Consider the following 21,384-nt stretch of genomic DNA (forward strand, 5'->3'; position numbering starts at 1 on the left):
CTCAGGATCACTAACTACTAGACAAATTTAAGCCACCGCTCATATATCATGGAAAAAAAAATTCTAAAACTATATACAAATTTAATTATATGATATGTTAATTATTGGATCATTAATATTAACCTCGTAATATTATGGAAGATACCGTTTGATGTTCTGATACGGTGGTATTAAAAACTATTAATTTACTCCTAATTATATCTCACTCTGGATCCATTAAAATAATGAATACTAAAATGGAAATATAGGATATTGCTTATTAAATATTAAAAAATGCGAGTGTCGTTAAACAGAGACCGTGCTCGGTCTGTATTATTATTAAGCTTCTTAAAATACGCCACAAGATTGTTCTTCACGTACTCTTCTTACTTATACAAAAGCTTACAAGAGAAAAGAAGATGGCTGTATCAAAACAGTTGAGCCCTCAAAACTCGGCCGCGCAGCTGTTCCACTCACACCGATACAACAATACATAAGACGGAAGGGGAACATAGTCGTCGCAGTTTTAAGCTTTTCAATACACACCAAAATCAACATCGTCCCTGTTCTTACGGCCATAAAGTTGAATTTCATAGAACGTATTTTAACAAGAGCGCAGAAGAACAGCTCCGCCTTAAAAATGGAAGGTGGTATGTAAAAATTGATGAACATGTATAGGAGTCCTTAAAGTGACAGAGTGCGCTGGCGTGTCGGGCAGTGTATATTGTCTAAAATGTCGTTGCAGGATAGCGCGCCATAGAGCCATTGTTTATTATCAAAAAGTGATAAATCAAGTGACTATGCAATAATGTTGTATTAAGTAAAATACTTTGACGGAACACGGTGTGAAGTGACGTTAAAAACTGGGTGAACTTAAGTTATTAGTGAGGTCGATAAATTAATTAATTTGTAGTTTTATAGCGACGGAGAGATCAGTGGCAGCAGTTCAATGATATTGATTTGCAAAAATTAAGAATTAACTTGGTACTTTAAAACCTTTGTAAATATTGAAGCAAATCTCATTAAATATTTTCAATTAAAATTCATTCGTTATCGACTACACTGTCAAATTCAATTTATTTTATAGCATTGTGCATAGGTAAGCTTACACATCAACTTCGTACAGATTACTTAGCGAAGTTTACTGTAAAAAAAATTAATTCATTGTTTTTGTTTACTATATCTACTTGCCTGAATACAACACTAAAGCCATAATTTATGCTAAAGGCTTATTTCGTTTCAAGCATCATATTTGAACGGCACACCGAATGTGTTTACTTTGACTGCTCTACTGATCCTTCTGTTCGCTAACTTGGCTAGTTTTAGTAAGCGTGACTGTTTAATAAAGTGAAACAAATAATAACAATCCCGAGAACTAGTATGTGTTGAAATGGCGGCCATATTAACAGGCGTGTTGACTGCGAGGTGATGCGCGCACCTGACCACGCCCACAATGAGCTCCTTCCTGATGAACGGCGGCTACCAACCGCAGCCGGACCCCAAATTCCCACCTTCCGAGGAATACAGCCAAGCGGACTACATACCACCAGGAGAATACTACCAACATCAGCATTTGCAATATGGCTATCAGCATCAGTATGCGCCGGTGCAGATTGGAACAAGCTATGGATACGGAGGTTACTACCATCCTCTTCCACAGCATCCACCTGTGGCACCACCTCCTAGACCTCCGGAGCCGTCGCATCCATCTGATGCTGACCATGGCTTTGCGTCATCGCATAATTCTGATGGCGCTCCAGGCTTGGCTGAGCTCGGTCTAAGGTTAGAAAGACATATTGAAGAAGCAGCACCCGCGGGAAGAAAGCTTCATGCTTTAGGCCGAGAAGGTTCTCCTTCTTCAGAGCTGGATGAAGAAAGATTATTATTAGACAGTCCGCCGGTGGAAGACGACGACTCCTCAATATGTTCAGATAATACTGACAGGGTTATTTATCCGTGGATGAAGAAGATACATGTCGCTGGAGCGTGTAAGTTTCCAGATATTTTGGTAATTGGCAATAGTGTGTGTTTTTTTTAAGATTAAATCAGGTTTATATACAAGGCGGTAAAAAGCTAAACATGAGGCCTCTGTATGAATCTAGAAATGTCATTCTAGGTACCCACCCAAAATAATCATCTCCGCCAAAAAGGGCAAATTTTCTGTTGGAAATTGATTAAAATTCTTCAAAACGTTAGCAACTGTTTGTATTTCATCTATGTATGTATGTATATCAGATCAAAATAAACCGCCAACAATATCAAAACTTTGGCATTGTTTATTGGCATATTGGCTATTTACTCGTAGTTGAGTTAATTTCGAACTAAAAAGTTACATAAGAGAACCGTTCTTGGAATATTGAAGGAGGAGTTTTTCCAGAGACGTATTTTTTCGTAGTATTATTAGTAGACGTATTATTTCCGTGGCCAGAATGATACCGTGATATTCATTTTTGGTTCCACAAAACAGAGAGAATCAAGGTCACTTCTGAAGGCGAAGAGTTTCCAAAGAATTTATGAGACTAGGATTATCGCCATTCAGAGATTAAGCCGTACGCCAAGTCGAACTTTAACGTGTGCTTTTTACCCTACAAGGCCTTTGAGGCCCGTTTCACTATTTAGAAAATCTTCAACCACTTTGAAGAAACCATTTTGAGTTTACCTCCGTTTTCACTATGATACTGGACACCGCCGGCATTTTGAATCTAAAAATCGAAATGATCTCGAAGATTTCCATTGGTTCCCACTCAATATAATTACAACGTCATGATAAATTAACCTATTTTCGCAGTGAAGTCCTAAACCTGTTCCTTCAATAGGATTTATTACAGTAAATTCAATTCTTCTCATTTGAAGACTAACCTGGACAGCTTTCTACTTACTTCGGACACAAGTTTCAATCGCCCCTTTTGAACCATGCCCTGATTTTAACTCTGAAGGCCTACATTTCGCGAATTATATCTGTAAATGTAAATCAGCTGTAAGCACCCTTAACTATAGAATTGGCATACCAATAATTGCTTGCAGTGGTGACTTTGATGTTTTACTCGTTTAAGTCCGACCTAGAGATATAAGTTCTAAGGTCTCAGTATAGTTACAACGGCTACCCCACCCTTCGAACCGAAACGCATTACTGCTTCACGGCGGAAATAGGCAGGGTGGTGGTACCTACCCGTGTGGACTCCCAAGAGGTCCTCCCACCAGTCTTATTGTAGACCCCGTAGAAGGAATTCCCAGTTTCGTTTCGCGTTCTTAGGCATTCGGAGGCTCACTCAGGCAGGCAGACTCACGTTGGTAGCTGAATATAGCTCGAGCAAAACCCGTACTTTCTCACTGAAGAATAGGCTATCCTGAAGGTACTTCTGGCAGTATCTATTAGTAATCAACTGCATAACCTCGGAAAGCAAGCAAGTTTTATTATTTTATGAGTGTATTTCGTTACAACGTATAATGCTTTGGTTTTTTGAGATAGGAATAGCAAGCGTTACATGAGTTTTGTTAGGCATATGTCCAAATAAGTATAAGGTTTGAAGAGTCAATGAGAATCTTTTTGTAAGCAAATAGTTTGTTAGTATTCTTATCGATTTTCATTACAGTAGAATGTTTCAATTGTTGAGTTCTTGTGTCTTGGTTTTAATACGTTGGATCCACACTAAACGTTGACCAATGTGTAGGTAATGCCAGGCACGATCTCTTAGTGAGGTGGGATATTATTTGTTGTAATTTGATGAATGGAACCATCAATTTTAGTTAGTATCATGTCCAAATGAAAACAATAAAAGTATTTCCCATTTGTCACGAAGCAGTACCTAACGGTTTCATATTTTTACGTTATACTATGAAGTATTTTCAGTATGTATTCATTTGCCCACAGAACATTCAAGTTTATTTTTTTAACAAATGTTTTCAATTAATGCATAGCCGTAATCAAAATACAATGAATTATTGGTGCTGGTAGAAATTTTCTAGACGGTAGTTTGGTTAATACTTGAATATCAACAAATGACACCTTAGTACTTTGTGATTATAACCATTGCATTAGACGTCTTCAGGTCTAACACTAGGAGCAGGTTTAGGGACCCCGGTAACCGTACTCGTCGAGCTCCACAAAGAGGCGATGACTAACCTAACCTAACCCATGCATCAGCCTGCTGAGTTTCTCGCCGAATCTTCTCAGCGGGTCGCGATTCCAATCCGGTAGTAGATTCATTCGCGAAGCAATTGCTCTTGAGTTGTTAGGTCTCCTTCGGAGATGTTCGAACAGTTGTTAGTAAATCCCACCCCTCCTGGCTGAGCCTTTGCTCGCCCACCTGTCCTGGTGAAACTGAAAAGGCCTCCGGGCCACCAGTAATCTTTCAATCATTAAAAAAAAATTCGTGATCACGAAAGCTCTAACGAATAAGAAATTAATTTGGACATAATAAAATGAAAATACTCGTGATTACTGTTTACATTGAAGCCAACTCGTTGAGAACAAGAAGAGAGTAATACGCATGAGCCTAATTATCGCCTAATTTACAATATTTATCAAAGCTCACAAACAATTAGATATTTCAACACAGGTGTAAAGATAGCCTCTGTTAAATATAGTTTCTTAGTTGCATTGCATTTATTATTTAAAATGAGATTTTGGCATGTCAGCTGTATTCTAAGGAATTTTGTAACTCGATAAATGTGTTCGTAATACGTTTCCAAGATCTATTGGTCGCTCACCATCTGGCTTTGAATCGAACTTCCCTACGTGGTACTATCGCTTTAATCTAATCTTGTTAAAACAAGGTTTGTAAGGAGTCTTGAGGGGCAGGCCATGATGACCACTCACCAAGTGGCCTCTAGGCTCGTGTTGGCTATGAATTAAAAAAAAACAACCTCAAGCTATAATTTACTGGTGGTAGGACTTCTTGTGAGTCCGCGCGGATAGGACCACTACCCTACCTATTTCTGCCGTGAAGCACTAATGCGTTTCGGCTGGAAGGGTGGGGCAGCCGTTGTAACTATACTTGAGACGTTAGAACTTATATCTCAAGGTGGGTGGCGCATTTACGTTGTAGATGTATATGGGCTCCAGTAACCACTTAACACCAGGTGAGCTGTGAGCTCGTCCTCCCATCTAAGCAATAAAAAAAACTTCTAAACATAATAATAATAAGATGTATATTGTGAATTAGAATTATATTATTCAAAAACAAGTTTTTTAATTAGTTTTCTACTTTTTTTCTAGTTTCTATATTTATTGTTCGAAACTAATTAATAAAGTGACTTATTAATAATAAGCCACTTTTTTAATTAGTTTCGAACAATTGTTTGTTTTAAGTTTAAGAGCTTATAAATAACGATTAATTCAACCGTATACTAAATGTAATGTATTTTTTTTATAAATCACCAAAGGCACAGCTTTAAGAGACAAACTTTTAGTTTCAGTTTATATGTACGATACACAAGATTGATATTCTAACGTATTTAGTAAGAAATATTTTAATTTGATTACCCATTGTGGTAAAAGCTACACGAGTGCAAAATGCTTTTGAAGAGCCCTACTTGCGGTGCATGAAAAGATTAACAAATTGCCTTCAATTAATAACACAGGAATCCCTGCGCGCTCCTTAAGGCATGTGTCCTTTGATGTGTTTTGACATTTTACTAATGTGTTGTCATTACTCGGGTTTTAAGACGACAGGATCTCGGACTTCAACAATGGTCCCCGAAATTCATGTTAATGAGAGTCGTTTATTTTTATAGCTTTTAAATATCTGTTTGTGGTCTTGCATTCGATCCGGAGATTATACAGTTTCAAGAGTCTTATATTGTTGCGTTTCCTTTTGGCGTTTTTTTTCTTTCTTTCGAATACGAATGTAATTATGTGAGGAAACTTTGAAGTGGCTTCTATTTTATGTGTTTATGGATAGGGCACTAACGCATCTGTTGCTATACGGCCGGTGCTGGTTTTGAGACGCCAAGTAAAAGATTTGTACTAACTACATTGTGAATTAACAATCCGAAAAAAAGCAACATGTCATTCTAACACGACAAAAATAGGCATTATATTTAGTTAGGTATTTTAATAATAATAATGGACAAATTACAGAGGGTAATCAAGCCTCAAATTACAATTCCTTTACGTTTAGAAACGTACAGCTACAGATACCACAAACTCGGGCACAGCTCACAAATCTGTCATTCGCATATTTTCTCGAAGTGGGAGTCGAGTGTTCAGAACTACTCCACCACTGTTTTAAGGGACAGTCTTGATTTTTTTATTTTTTATTGCTTAGTTAGGTGGACGAGCTCACAGCCAACCTGGTGTTAAGTGGTTACTGGAGCCCATAGACATCTACAACGTAAATGCCCCACTCACCTTGAGATATAAGTTCTAAGATCTCAGTATAGTTACAACGGCTGCCCTACCCTTCAAATCGAAACGCATTACTGCTTTACGGCAGAAATAGACAGGGCGGTGGTACCTACCCGCGCGGACTCACAAGAAGTCCTACCACCAGTAATAAAACTACTAACTAGCTAAACTAACTAACTAAAACTACTGATACTACTAATGTTACTATGAACGGATAATGAGTAACTGGGATTTAGTAGCGGTAGCTGCAGGAAACAGAAGTCGCATTCAGGTATCTTCTGATTAATAACCGAGCATACTACTGTCAAATATGTTAACATCCTTTGGTTCTTAAAACTCGTGCTTGTTGAATTTGTACATTTATAGATATATTTTTAATATTCGTAACCAAAGGACTCTCCTGTCTCATCTGGAAATTGATCAGTGTTGCTCACGATATTTTTTTTACTTAGCGTAACGATGTTTCCGTATTATTAATCCTCATGATCCGTGCAAGTGGGTTCGTGCAACACACCTAGTATGATTTTAAGCGAAAATTTACCGACCAACCTTTTCAAATCTCAAATTGAATATCGCAACGTTGCTTTCTACAATAATTATCCGTTACCTTGGGTCACTGACAGGGCGTTAGAAGGTTATCTCAAAACGAGGGCCTTTGTGATGACGAGGCAAGAAATCGGTACGGATTCTACAGGTCAAGACCACTGAAACTGGTTTTCTTGATTGATCACCAAGGAAATTGCTAGCATCACATTCGCGCCAAAGTTTTACGAGCGAAGCATAAAGAACGTTAGGGATTTTCTTATCGACACCTGTCATTCGATGAACATTTTTCACTGGCCATACAATAGTGGGACAAAGAGACTTTAGATCCATCGTAAGTTCGACGTAATGAGGCGGGACCACCGGGCGGGTTCGATAGCGCATGCGTCGCGAGATCGACTTGAGATTACGAGATCGGTTATGAGACCACACATTCGTCGCAGGTAGCCCGTAATTCAATTCAGATTGTCATCGTCCTGATGACGTGATAGCGAGGTTAACGAAGCGAAGATGGAGCGAGTCCGGTAGCGGTCTAACGGGTCCTCGTGTTTTGCAGTCGACTATAAGATAATGACACACGTTTTTCCAATTCACAGTCATTAGTATTTCATTATGGAACTTATGATAATATTTTAAAGTTCATTTATATTGATGAATAGGCTGTTTATTTCATTTCTCGTTATTTAAAAAAAATGCATTTAGCTTTACACTTTCGTAGTCACGGCTGGCCAAACTTATGCTGCTATCGAAGGCAGCTACAGCCAGAGATCGATGTACCAAAATGAAAATATAATTCATTTCAATTTCTTGTGTCACGAATAGCTATTCTGCTGTTATCAGAATGTGGATGGATTAAGAAGTAAAATTTTAAAGCTATCTGTGATTATCATTTGTTTATTGCTACTGAGGTGTGCTTTGTGAATGGATCAATAAAGAGGAAATTACGAACATTTTACGAAGCGATCGGTATTTTAATATTATTAAATTATGACTTGAAGACAACTGAGGTTCCATTAGTAAGATAATTTAATCACAGTAATAAGAAACAGAGTAGGTTTGTTTCAGTATAATGTTCTGCGAATTCATAAGGAACTTTATCGTTTTTTTTTCAATATTTTTTAAGATATACTTATTTTTTATGGGTTTGGGAATATTCTCCTTATCTTTCTTTAAAAATATACATTTGTCACTTCTAGAAAATTTTAAAGAAACAATTCCTTTAAGATGTAATTTAAAAAAAAGTAATAATCAAAGTTAACCGCTAGTTCACTAGTATAAATTTCCATCTAATATTGAATGTAGGCTGTTGAGATCTTTGTTAAATGTTTTGACAACTAGATAAATAGATGTTTCTATTATTTATTCTGATCGATTGTATGAACATTGTATATAAAGCAAATTTACCCTATTCAGGAAATACAAACAGACATATTTATTAAAGTTTAATATAAGTAGAAAAAGTCTGCAACCTTCTTGATTACAATTAATTCTGTATACAGACAGACATATCTAAGGTTTAATCTAAGTAGAAAAAGCCTGCAAACTTCATAATTACAATTAATTCACGCTAAGAGGTACTTAACACGCATCAGCGTATTCAGAAAGTATGTTAAGATTATTTATTAGAAAAGTATTTAGATTCAGCTGTAATCACAAAAAAATGTAGTATAATTTGTAAAATACAAACTAAACAATATATTTTTTAGATTAGAAATCTAATACAGGGTCCAAAGAAGCGATAAATATATTTTATTGCGTGCCATTTTTAAATGAAGTCTTTGTATTGTAATTCAGTTACAATTATTGCTAAAGGTCTGTAATTTTATTTCCTCGATAATTTAGACCGAAGCATGTATGAGTAGTCGTGTGTACTCGTAGTACTAATACAGAGAAAGGCTCCAAGATCAAGAATGAAAACTGTAGGAATATTTCTTTTTTGAACATGTTAAAGAACGTTTTTAAAATTTGGGTAATGACCGAACATTTTAACATGGTTAAGAAAACGTTCTCCCATGACAAACTTCACTTGTTATTTCAATTTACACTCGAAATTCTTGTCTCGAAAATATGTGAAAAGACCAGTTATTGTACATTATATTTTTTAATGAATAATGTAAAATTTTGTTTTGGCGTACAAAAATACTCGACTTTATTCAAGTTTATATTGATAATCTCGGTTCAACTCATTAGTTTTACTGAGAACTCATGACATGCTGCCAATAGACTACAACAATAGTTGAGATTGTAACTATAGTAATTGTAATTGTAACTATACTTGAGATCTTAGAACTTATATCTCACGGTGGGTGGCGCATTTACGTCGTAGAGCTCCAGTAACCACTTAACACCAGGTGGGCTGTGAGCTCATCCACCCATGTAAGCAATAAAAAAAAAAAAAAATAGCGTAGGTCCGTCCTGATGGTAGCATAGTGAAAGTCCAAATTAACTATCAGAGTACATCTCAGAGCTAAACTATTCTCTGGGACACAGTCAGTGTTCAAGAGAAGTTCATCAAATGCATTGCATTCGTGATTCCAGGAAGTATCCTTGTTATGTTTCGATATTATTCACATTCAGCGTTTTTATATTTCAGGCAGTATCTATTATCGGAGTCACTTAAAAGATACTACCAATTTAGTTTCTAAAATCAAAGTATTCCATAACAAGAGGAAACAGTAATTAACGGATAGCTAAAGCTAAAGCTTGTTGTTACACAAAACTAGTTTAGTACAGTTCACAAGTTCAATCTCACGTAGAGAGTACCTCTGAGTCCGGACTCCAAATACCTATCAGCTACTTACATTAGACTCGTTGTAGAAAAGGCAGCACTCTTAATACACATGTGAATGCTGCAGCCCCTTTTGCAAAGTGAGCCGAGTCTCAATGCGACTATCATACCCTTCTTTACAAGAATAGATTGGATAGTGCAATAGCGATGTAAAGTCGTCGTGGCGTAAAGGATAAGACGTCCGGTGCATTCGTATCTAGCGATGCACTGGTGTTAGAATCCCGCAGGCGGTTCCAATTTTTGTAATGAAACACTTGACAAATATTCACGATTGACTTCCAGGGAATAACATCGTGTAGTAAAAATCAAACCCGTAAAATTGTAATTTGCGTAATTACTGATGGTAGGACCTCTTGTGGGTCCGCACGGGTAGGTACCACCACTTGCCTATTTCTGCCGTGAAGCAGTAATGCTTTTCGGTTTGAAGGGTGGGGCAGCCGTTGTAACTATACCTTAGACCTCCTACCTGGTATCTTAAGGTGGGTGGCAGCATTTGCGTTTTAGATGTCTATGCGCTCTAGTAACCACTTAACATCAAGTGGATTGTGAGCTCGTCCAACGATCTAAGCAATAAAAAATAAAAAAAACTACCCATCATTCCATGTGTACCAATAGAATTATCCGATATTGAGCAGCAATCGGTTTTTTCCTTCTTAATCGCTACAGCGCTGGTAACCTGAAGGTGCCATTCCAGTTTTTTCCAGGGTGGTAGACTGGCAAGCTCACGGGGTTCAGGCTGGAACACTAACCAATGTTAGATAGAAGTTTTTTTAGGTTTCGGCCAGTGAGTAAATACGAACGTGCACATTTCGTCTTTTCGCATTAAAAGTGTACAATTTCCAAAAACATCTAGAATCATTTAGAATCACCAGTATTTTTCTCATAAATTCAGTCAAGAGATCGTAGTTTTTTTTTTTTTTGTTTACCTATATTTTGACTACTATTAACAAGATTAATACACAATTCTATCTTACGTAAAAGACAGATAATGTAACTGGTAAAAAATAAAAGATAAATGTTGCAAAGATGATTAATATTAAAAATATCACATGTTTAACCTTTAAAACACTCTCCTGTAAAATTAGTCATTTTTGAGACTATACAGCTTTAATGCGACAAGACGATTTTTGGAATATAATTAAAATATGTTCAAATAGTGTTTTAAAATTATTGAAATCTGTATATATTTTTCATAACTAAACACAATGTATAGATTGATGATTAGTTATTATTTTATTATGGAAAAACATTAGTAGCATTCACTTGTGTATGTAACACTGCGTGTTTAATATGTGTGATATCATATGAGAACGGTACCACTAAAAGGGTAGCAGGAATGCCGGCTTCTGCTTCCTTGACTGTAGCTAATTAATCTATGTATATCTGAAACACTTTAGGGATGTAGATATTATTACACAATAAATTTAAAAAAGTATGTGTTTGTTTATTTTGTAATTTATTTATTGCGTAGATGGACAAATGAGCTAACGGTCTCCTAAATGTTTTCTCATCATAGTTATACCATATATATCGTAACCTTGCGATTTAAGAAAGAAGTCTCAATTGGATTGTATATCGGATAAACAGTTATTTTAAAGCATTATGTTACCAACTTGGGAGGGTTTGAAATACACGTTACCATCAGAGAACTTCATTTATTTCTTCTAGAGACTTCGTTTATCTAAATTAGAATTGCATTAACGGTATTTATAAAAAGAATAACCATTGCATTGCTAAGTTTTTCATGTTAAAACTGGTACGTGACTTTACGTATATATTGTTGTAGGTTGTATGTTTGTCTGCCTAAACTTAGAATATATTACAGCTAGTATCCCATACAAAAATGTATGCTATTTGTACATCGTCGAAGTCTTTCGTAAGCACCGATGGTCGGCAGAAATATCCAGAAATACCACTAAGTGAATAAAAATGTAAACAAAAATTTGTAATAAACGAATTGTTTTAAATGTTCATGGTTAGCTATTACATAGGTACACTGTTATTTGTGGGGTTTCCAACACGATTTTCACACTCGTTGCAAGCAACGAAACATTGGGAGCTCGTAAATATTAAAAGAAGTAGGAATCCATCAATTAATACTGTACTATTGATTGTGATGTAGTTTAAGGTGCACTTAGATTAGTATTTTCTTCGGTTTTAGCGAGTTGCAGCCTTTTTTTTTCTACCTTAGCTGGTAGCTTTTTGAGGCTACACCAGATTAACCGAACGAGTAGAAGAGCTGACGGGGTTCTAACCTGAGGACGTTGCTAACACTCGCCTTAGCAAGAGCAGTGCTTAGCATTGGTTATTTGTTTTCCTTTTTTGATAAGTAGCTATTGACGAGATTTGTTTTTTTTTAAATGAAACTTTCTGGAAACAGGATAACAGATAGCAAGTCTTAAGTTGCTTGGCGGTTCGTGTCAGTGGTGAAAGTTTTTTTTTTCCTACCTAAGCTGATGGTCTAGAGAGATCATATCAGCGTAACCTTAACTAGTAGGTGAACTCACTGGGCTTAAACGTGACGATGTTGCTAACACGAACGCTAGCAAGAGCCGTGGTTCGCAGAATCTACCACCGGATCGGAAACGCGACCTACTGACAAGATCCGGCGAGATTCTCAGTGTGCTTTGTCTATGGGTTAGTTTACTCGCCGAGCCCTTCGTCGCAAGCGACGGGTTCGACAAGAACGGTGTTTGGTGCCAGATATAATAAAAACAACTTGTAGGTACATTTGAATCTTTCGTTAATTATTTTCGATGCGTATTCATTAGGTATTCTTTTTTATTTATTTTATTTCATCTTTGAACCGATAGATTGCCGATTATGTACGCCATTATTATCACATGCATCAGGCCATCATAAATTTTATTAAATAGCTTAAGGTACCTGCACTACTTTTTTAAATAAACAAATGCGAAATATAAGCCGTAAAAGTTATTTTAAATACGCATTTATACTGTTTACTACACAAATTAATAGTATTGAAAATATCTGTATTGTTTAAAATAATGCGCATTGTCAATCCTTACACCCAGATCGGTTCGATGCCTAGCTAACCGCTGAGGGAATCTCGGCCTGACCGCGCATTCCTTTGCAGGGTCGTAAACATTTTCACGAAAATGCCATTGCCTGACCTCTTCAGCTGTTGTCCTTTTCTCGCAAAGAATTTTAACGGTATACAGTCTTGAGTTCGCTCGTATAAACAAATCTACATATGGCTCTGTTTTGACGTCAATAATAAAAATTATATTTACTGCATCGACTAATAATTCAATTATTTTTTTTCTAAACACCTTTAATATTTCTACCGTTCAAGATATACCATTTAATTAAAGGGTTATTATATAAGTCTCGGGTCCCTTTCTCAATCTAATAATAATTCGCTCAGGAAAAAATATCAGTCAGTTGCGTTATTGATGGGTAGGCCCAATGGGTCTACTGGATTGGTAGGACCAATGAATTTTCGCATTTAAATTAACTATATCAGCTTTCTTGGTTGTATTGCAAACGTACATAAAAGCAAACCAAATGCTGAAACCTACTTGTTTCACCGTCGACGCCCTAGACACGTCCTTACGGATCCATCAGATCCAATAGCCTTTACATTAGACGCCTTCAGCTCTTACACTAGGAGCAGCCTTAGGGACCTCGGTAACCGTACTCGTCGAACTCGACAAAGAGTTCGCCGTGCAACCTAACCCATGAGTCAGCTCGCTGAGTTTCTCGCCGGATCTTCTCAGCGGGTCGCGATTCCGATCCGGTAGTAGATTCATTCGCGAAGCAGCTACTCTTGAGCTGTTAGGTCTCCTTCGGAGGCGCTCGGGTAGCTGTTAGCAAATCCCACCCCTCCTGGCTGAGCCTTTGCTCGCCCACCTGTCCTGGTGAAACTGGAAAGGCCTCCGGGCCACCAGTAATCCTTCAATCATAAAAAAAAAACCTACTTGTTAGTCAGCCAGTGCCAACTAAAAAGGCATCTTTTTAAACGATAAGTAAGGTATAAAACTACAAAAACACGTTTTTATTTCTTTATTTTTTCCCTACTTTTTGGTTGGTAGCCTGTGGGGCTATTCCAGCCACGCATGGACGAATAGGTGAGCTCATGGGCCCAGCCCGAGAGACTTCGCTAACACCACCATCACACTGCCCGCCACCGGAGTAGAGCTCATCCATACAATCTAGAACCAATACGTTTATCCAGTGTGCTTCCAGAAATATTTTTTGCAACGTACCATCCGACTTCGGAATGAGCTTCTCCTCTACTGTGTTTTCCGAGCGCTATGACATGTCCTTTTTAAACGATGCTTGGGGAGAGTTCTTAATAGTAGGTAGCGGTTTGGCTCTGCCCCTAGCGTAGCCACTCACCATCAGGTGGACGGTGTGCTCCTCTGCCTACGAAGGCAATAAAAACACTAGCCTTGGTAAGACCAGTGCTTCCCAGAATCTACCATCGGATCGGAATCGCAAATCACGCCTAACACGAATAACAAGCAGAACTAAAAACAATAGGTACTATCCATTTAACCTGATCACCCATACTAGTCAAGATATTACAGAAAAATAATTAAATTATTCCAATGTCATTGGTCGTGCAGTCCAATAAAAGGTCTTGAATTTGTTAAAAAATACGTTGTAAAAATCCTTTAGTTACCTCTAAATATGTATATAAATATGAAGCTGATAGATGCTTGTTAAAAAGAAGTTTTCATATTCATTCAATTTATTTCACAAGATGTCAATAAGTAGAAATGAAGTGGAGAAATATAAAACAATTGCTTCTTTTTTCATACAGAAATGTATAGCCGCTTCGCGATAGAGATATATATGTATGTAATATAAGTACATACAATATATTATGTAGTTCCTCTTGCCGCTCACGTTTTCACTAAGAATATTTGGTATCTGCCAGACGATTTGAACCGCGATATATCCTTTCAATCATGTTTAAATCGATTGTACTTTGTGAATGATAAAGATGCAACATAGCTGTTTCTAGGTCGTTTTTATTAGTCTCGCCGTAATGTGCAATTGGGTATAAGACACTACAGAATAATAAACTTAGTAAACCAATTAGAAAATCTACATATATTTGCTTTTTTTGTTTCTTACCTAAGCTGATGGTCTAGAGAGACCATATCGGCGTCACCGGGCTAGTAGGTGAGCTCACGGGGCTCAAACCTGACCTTATTGCTAACACGAACCCTAGCAAGAGCCGTGCTTCGCAGAATCTACCAAACTGCAAGCAAGCACACTTTTTAATTATAAATCAGTAAAGATATTTATCATCAATAAAATTTGTATTTAAATTATTCTGTGAATAAGCGTATTTTTTACTGAGACCTAGAATTTTTTAGAATTTCATGGTTGCCATTAAATATAATGTAAGCTCTATTTTTAATCTACTCTCACTAAAAACTTTTAACAGTCTTGAAAGCTTTAAGAATTGAGTCCTAAAGTCGTCACGTCAGGACTAAGCTCCTTTGACGGGCGGCATAATAGCAATTTCCCTAAAAGGAAATTACAACATTACTAGGCCTTTCAGACGACAAAAGCGCCATTTAAGTCACTAGGTTTTTGTATACTATAATACGAACAAATGTAATTAAGTCTTTGTATTGATAAAATGGAATGCAATTTGAACTGAAGTATTTTTTTCAAAAGCTTATTTATTGCAAGTGTTTTCTAATGAATTTATAAAGAGTAAAAAAAAAGGTTTTGTTATTACAACTAAAACACAGTCAAAAGCAAATTTGATAGAAAGGACCAAAAACTACTCAATTAGAATACAAGTATTTTTTAATCTGAATCAGTTTAAGGTTAAAGCGTCAGTTTCTTATATCCGGTTGTTTTAGAGAGGTTTCTATGGAGCCCGCGCTATTTAACGTTTTTACAGTTAATGCTGAAGTAAATGGTCTGTGGATTGTAGAAACAAAGATATTCGAATTCGAAAAAACTTGTTAATAAACTTGTAATATAAAAGATTAAACCTTGCGCAGTTGAGACGAAGCACAATTTTTTTTATTTTTTTTTATTGCTTAGATGAGTGGACGAGCTCACAGCCCACCTGATGCTAAGTGGTTACTGGAGCCCATAGACATCTATCTACAACGTAGACGCGCCACCCACCTTGAGATACAAGTTCTAAAGTCTCAGTATAGTTACAATTCAAACCGAAACGCATTACTGCTTCATGGCAAAAATAAGCAGGGCGGTGGTACCTATCCGCGCGGACTCACTAGTGGTCCTACCACCAGTAATTACGCAAATTATAATTTTGCGGGTTTGGTTTTTATTACACGATGTTATTTCTTCACCGTGGAAGTGAACCGTGAACATTTGTTCATTAGAAAAATTTGTACCCGCCTGCGGGATTTGAACACCGGTGCATCGCTTCAACACGAATGCACAGGACGTCTTATCCTTTAGGCCACGACGACTTCAACACACAAGGGGCTATTTTTCAGTTTGGATGATTTAATAACAGATTCGATCTCTTTTAGTTTTTTTGTCTCTCACAATACGAGTAGCATTAGACAGTATTACACTAGGCTACTCTCAAGTTGCTTCGGTGAGTTCCTGCACCGGATCGGAGCCGAGCCGACGGCAGAGTGCCACCATTGTGGTTGCGACTTGGACACGGCAGAGCACACGCTCGTTGCCTGCCTCGCATGGGAGGGGTGGCGCCGTATCCTCGTCGCAATAATAGGAAACGACTTGTCGTTGCCGAGTGTTGTGGCATCGATGCTCGGCGACGACGAGTCGTGGAAGGCGATGCTCGACTTCTGCGAGTGCACCATCTCGCAGAAGGAGGCAGCGGGGCGCGTGAGAGACGCGCAAGCCCGCCGCCGTCGAGCGGGGGCCAGGGAGGCGGATTTCGCCCAAGCCCTGGCCCTCTAAGTGTTTCGGGTCCCCTTCATATGTCGGTCTGGGGACCGGCGAAGGGGGCCTAAGAAGACGACGTGCAAGCTGCTCTGCACGCGTTTTACGCAAGAGCATCCGGGTGATGGAAGGCCGGCTATCCTCGACCCACGCTGGTTCTGACACAGCGGTGTATTCCGTAGGATAACCCATTCTAACCGGCGCCATCTAGGCGGGCTCCGGATAGCCTGCCGACCGAGAGGGCTGGTGGTCGTGGCGCCGACGACCGCCGGTCCGGCGTCCCGAGGGGGAGGGTGATGGGAGAGATGTGCTCCGCACTAAACGCTTCACTCTCCCCCCTTTGCCTTTTCATGGGTTCTGTCTCATGCGAGGTTCGGACGCGGTTTGTTGAGCGACAGGAGGTTTTAGTCAGTTCGACTCCGACATGCCCCGCCCTCCATCCCTAGGGGAGGGCGGAAGTCCGGCGATTTTCTCCTGACCAAAAAAAAAAAAGGCTACTCTTAAAGATAAATAAAATTGCTAGACACAATTAATCACTACAGAAAGGAAGCTCATGCTCATGCACATACGTAATTATGCATATTAATTAACACCCACCAGAGTGCGATACATTATATGCGCATAAATTACTCATTCTATCTCGAAATGAGAACACGCGAATACCATCTTTCTAAAAATGAAAATAAAGTTTTCTTTTGTATGATAGTCATTGATAGGTGTAGCGTTTATGTGTAATTATATATTTCATGGTAGTCTAGTAGTATGGGGTTAAGTGCAGATAAAATTACGGGATAATTGTGCGTGATTAAATAAAACAATACGTTCGTTATTATCCTTAGTCTGTATCTTTTCCTATAGTCGTCGTGGCCTAAAGGATAAGACGTCCGGTGCATTCGTGTTGAGCGATGCACCAGAGTTCGAATCCCAGGCGGGTACCAATTTTTCTAAGGAAATAAGTACTTAACAAATGTTCTCTCTCGATTGACTTCCACGGTGTAAGAATAACATCATGTAATAAAAGTCAATCCCGCAAATTTCAATTTGCGTAATTACTGGTGGTAGGACCTCTTATGAATATGGGCGGGTAGGTACCACCACCCCACCTATTTCTGCCGTAAAGCAGTAATGCGTTTCGGTTTGGAGGGTGGGGCAGCCGTTGTAACTAAACTTGAGATCTTAGAACTTATATTTACTACGCAATTACGTCGTAGATGTCTCCAGTAACCACTTAACACCAGGTAGGCTGTGAGCTCGTCCATCTATCTAAGCAATAAAAAAACGTATTTAGTGGCTCTATTCTTTCCACAGTAGTTCCTAGTTGAAATACTGAGGTGACAAGTTTGTCCATATCTAATAAAAATAAACAGAACTTACAGTACTCTTTTTTTTTCTACAAGAACCCGATAGTTATAGCATTCTTCTTCTTCTTAGTCGTACACTCTTGACAGAATGGTCGTGGTCATGCATCAGTTGAAACTTGCGAAACCGATGCTCTCGCGATGCGACGCCATGTGGCACGATGTTTTGCAGAGTGAGAGCATAATTAATGTTGGAGTGAGTCACAGATGGAGGTCGGTCCATCGTGTAGGAGATCGTCCGCGAGATCTTTTGTCATCGACTTTCCCTTGCACCACCAACCGCTCAATGGAGTTCTCCTTACGAGTGATGTGCCCGAAGAACCTGAGAATTCGTATTTGGACTGTTGACGATAGTATCTCCTCGATCTTGAGCTCTTTCAGGATCGACACGTTGGTACGGTGCGTGGTCCACGGAATTCTGAGGAGGCGTTTCGATGTTAGAACATAGCATAATCAAATTTGTGTTGTGTGTAACCTCTTAAATTGAACGTTGTCGAACGAAGTCGTTGTGGCCTAAAGCTTAAGACGTTTGTTGCATTCGTGTCAAACGATGCATCGATGCTCGAATCCCGCAGGCAAATTTTCTAATAAAATACATACTTAACAAATGTTCACGATTGACTTCCACGGTAACGGGATAGCTTCGCGTACTAAAAATCAAACCCGCAAAATTATAATTTGCGTAATCACTGGTAGGACGTCTTATGAGTCCGCACGGGTATAAACTATCATCCTGCCTATTTCTGTCGTGGAGCAGTAATACTTTTCGGCTTTAATGGTGGTAGCAATTCTACTGTAAAATCTGAGACCTTACGACTCATGGCTCGAGATGGGTGGCGGCATTTACATTGTAGATGTCTATGGGCTCCAGTAACCACTTAATACTAGATGGGTCGTGAGCTTGTCCACCCATCTAAGCAATAAAAAAAGCTATGTATATTTTTATAGAATGTTTGTTTGGGATACAATAGTTCAAAAACCACCACAATAACTAGGTTCGAATTAAACAATCCAAGTACTATCTTATAAATAACACGAATAATATCTTTGACACTCAATATTAATAAGGCTGTCACTAACTATTATGTTTTTTTGTTGGCAGCAAATGGATCTTTCCAGCCCGGAATGGAGCCTAAACGTCAGCGTACAGCCTACACGCGACACCAAATATTAGAACTGGAAAAAGAATTTCACTACAACAGATACCTAACCAGAAGAAGAAGAATAGAAATAGCTCACACTCTAGTCCTATCAGAGAGACAAATCAAAATCTGGTTCCAGAATAGAAGAATGAAATGGAAGAAGGATAATAAGCTGCCGAACACCAAAAACGTTAGAAGAAAAACGAATCCAGCGGGAGTCACCACAACAACGGCTAAAGCCACACCAAAGAGTAGATCGAATAAGAATACGAATAATAACGATAAGAAGAAATCAAACAACAACGGTCGTCCGGATAGTATAGAAAACGTTACGGATAATATCATGAACGATTTGCATTGTGTTGGAGCACAGCAGAATTTATCTCACGACACGGCCATCAGTCCAATGTCCCACCCTGGAAGCATGAACCCAGGGCATATGACACCGCATCATCTGCACATGATGGGATTGCACGGCAACTTGGATCCGGGTATGGTCGCGAACCTTTCAGCACACGGGTCTCCTGTCAGCGCCACCGGATGCGGCACGGGCATCCCGAATCAGCCGGTCATCAAATCAGACTACGGTCTAACTGCCTTATAATCTTTAGATGTGTAAGAAAATAACTATATATTTTTCATTAATTGACTGTTCTTACCATTCCTTTTGTGTCGATATGGTGTAATAAAGTGATGAGTTATAATTTAAGGTTAAGCATAAGTTGTGTAAGTACTCATAGATTTAGACCATTCGGAATATAAATAAGCGGTCGTGAATGTTTGAATAGCTAAGTGGAAAACTTTACAATGTCAAAAGTGTGATTATTATTTTAGGGTATTATGTAAAATTTACTGCGATTGGAGTTTGTAACACCTCAATTTGAGTCATTGTCATTGAATTAAACTATTTATTTTTTTATCTTTGAAGTAATTCTTCCTCGTTGATGGAAACCACGAAAGTTACCGTTGATAATAATTTTAAATTTCACGTTGTCTAATTGCAATAACTTAACGTGCGCTTGAATTTTGTAATGTTTTAATTTAGATGTTAAAATAATATTTTAGTACTCTTCTGAAATGTAGTGTTAAAAATGAAAATGTATGTAATTTTATGAATTTCGAAGCCACACCCATGTGATGTAGACAATGACTTGGGCTTACGTATAAAATGAAAATATGAATTCCAACGAAGAAAAAAAAATGTTTTGTAACTAAAATAGGAACTTGTGAATACGAAACCAATAAATATAGCAATGATTTCAATTTGATTTACTTTTCACCTTTTTTTCAAGTTGTATTTTCACTTGGTTAAATAAATTTTTGTTTCAACGTAGATTGCCCTTTCGGTGTTAATGGTAAGTAGAGTCCATGGACACAACGCGAATATCAACGTCACTTGGACACCGCCATCTTGAGACATCAGGTTGAAGTGTCAACGCACATCATAGTCCGTCATATCAAAGAATATATAAAGCAAAATGGTCGATTTTTAAAGTCCAATCCACTGTTAAGATGTGTTTTAAAATCTTTGCCTTAAGAAAACAAGAGATTGTAAAAGGTTTTCTTTCATCTCGATCATAGTGATTTTATTTCAAGTACATAATTAATTAGGTAAATATAGCAGTAGGTATCATTACACGTATAGATATGAAATGATAAAATACTATAAAAAGTATATTATTTATCTGCCACTTGGATGGTGACATTTAAACATTATTGATGTCTATACGCTACGTCTACGTAGCTTAGCAAAAAAGATATATTGGGTAAATAAAATCAACATCTAAGTTCCAACGAGATTCTAGTCAAAAACTCAGTCAAACTGTAATAAGTATGCTGCATACAATTAGACTTTATTACCGTATAGCTCATATCTATTGTTTATTTATTAGGTCCATTTTTTTATTTACCAAAGATTTTCGTGCCCCAAACCGTAACAATTAAAGAGAAACTAGTAAAGCTAAAAAATTGAATTAATTGTCATCTTTAACATTTAATCATAATAAAACATTTAAAAATGCAACAAATACAAGCTAAAATACTACGAGTGACGGAAAATTCTGCTAGATTAAGAGCTCTCGAATTATTACATTTTCAACTTTTTTCCACGGATTTTTTCTTACGGTTTTACTATCACATTTTTTTCAGTTCGGTCGCGCAGCAAAATCCCTATCCCCTCCAAGCCTGCCGTAAGGAACTTCGTTCCAATAACAATTTCATTTATGTGAATGCCAAACAAGTTTGAGAAAAGCAATCATTCCTGACGACAGTTTCTTAGATCCTTTAATACAAACTTAATTATTTCAAACATGAATTGTGTCTACAATATCGATTAAACCCCATTTATTT

General features: G+C 37.8%; 1 protein-coding gene across 1 annotated transcript; it reads left to right on the forward strand.

The window, feature by feature from the left end:
* Nucleotides 1-692: 692 nt before the first annotated feature.
* Nucleotides 693-20,298, forward strand: Dfd (transcription factor deformed; the record flags this gene model as incomplete). The annotated part of the gene is given in 2 exon segments (NM_001043876.1): nt 693-1,967; nt 18,996-20,298. Coding segments are annotated over 2 exon segments (1,179 nt in total). The 5' UTR covers nt 693-1,432.
* Between the last annotated feature and the right edge of the window lie 1,086 nt (nt 20,299-21,384).

Source organism: Bombyx mori, chromosome 6 (genome assembly GCF_030269925.1).
Source record: "Bombyx mori chromosome 6, ASM3026992v2".
In the NCBI taxonomy this organism is placed as follows: domain Eukaryota; kingdom Metazoa; phylum Arthropoda; class Insecta; order Lepidoptera; family Bombycidae; genus Bombyx; species Bombyx mori.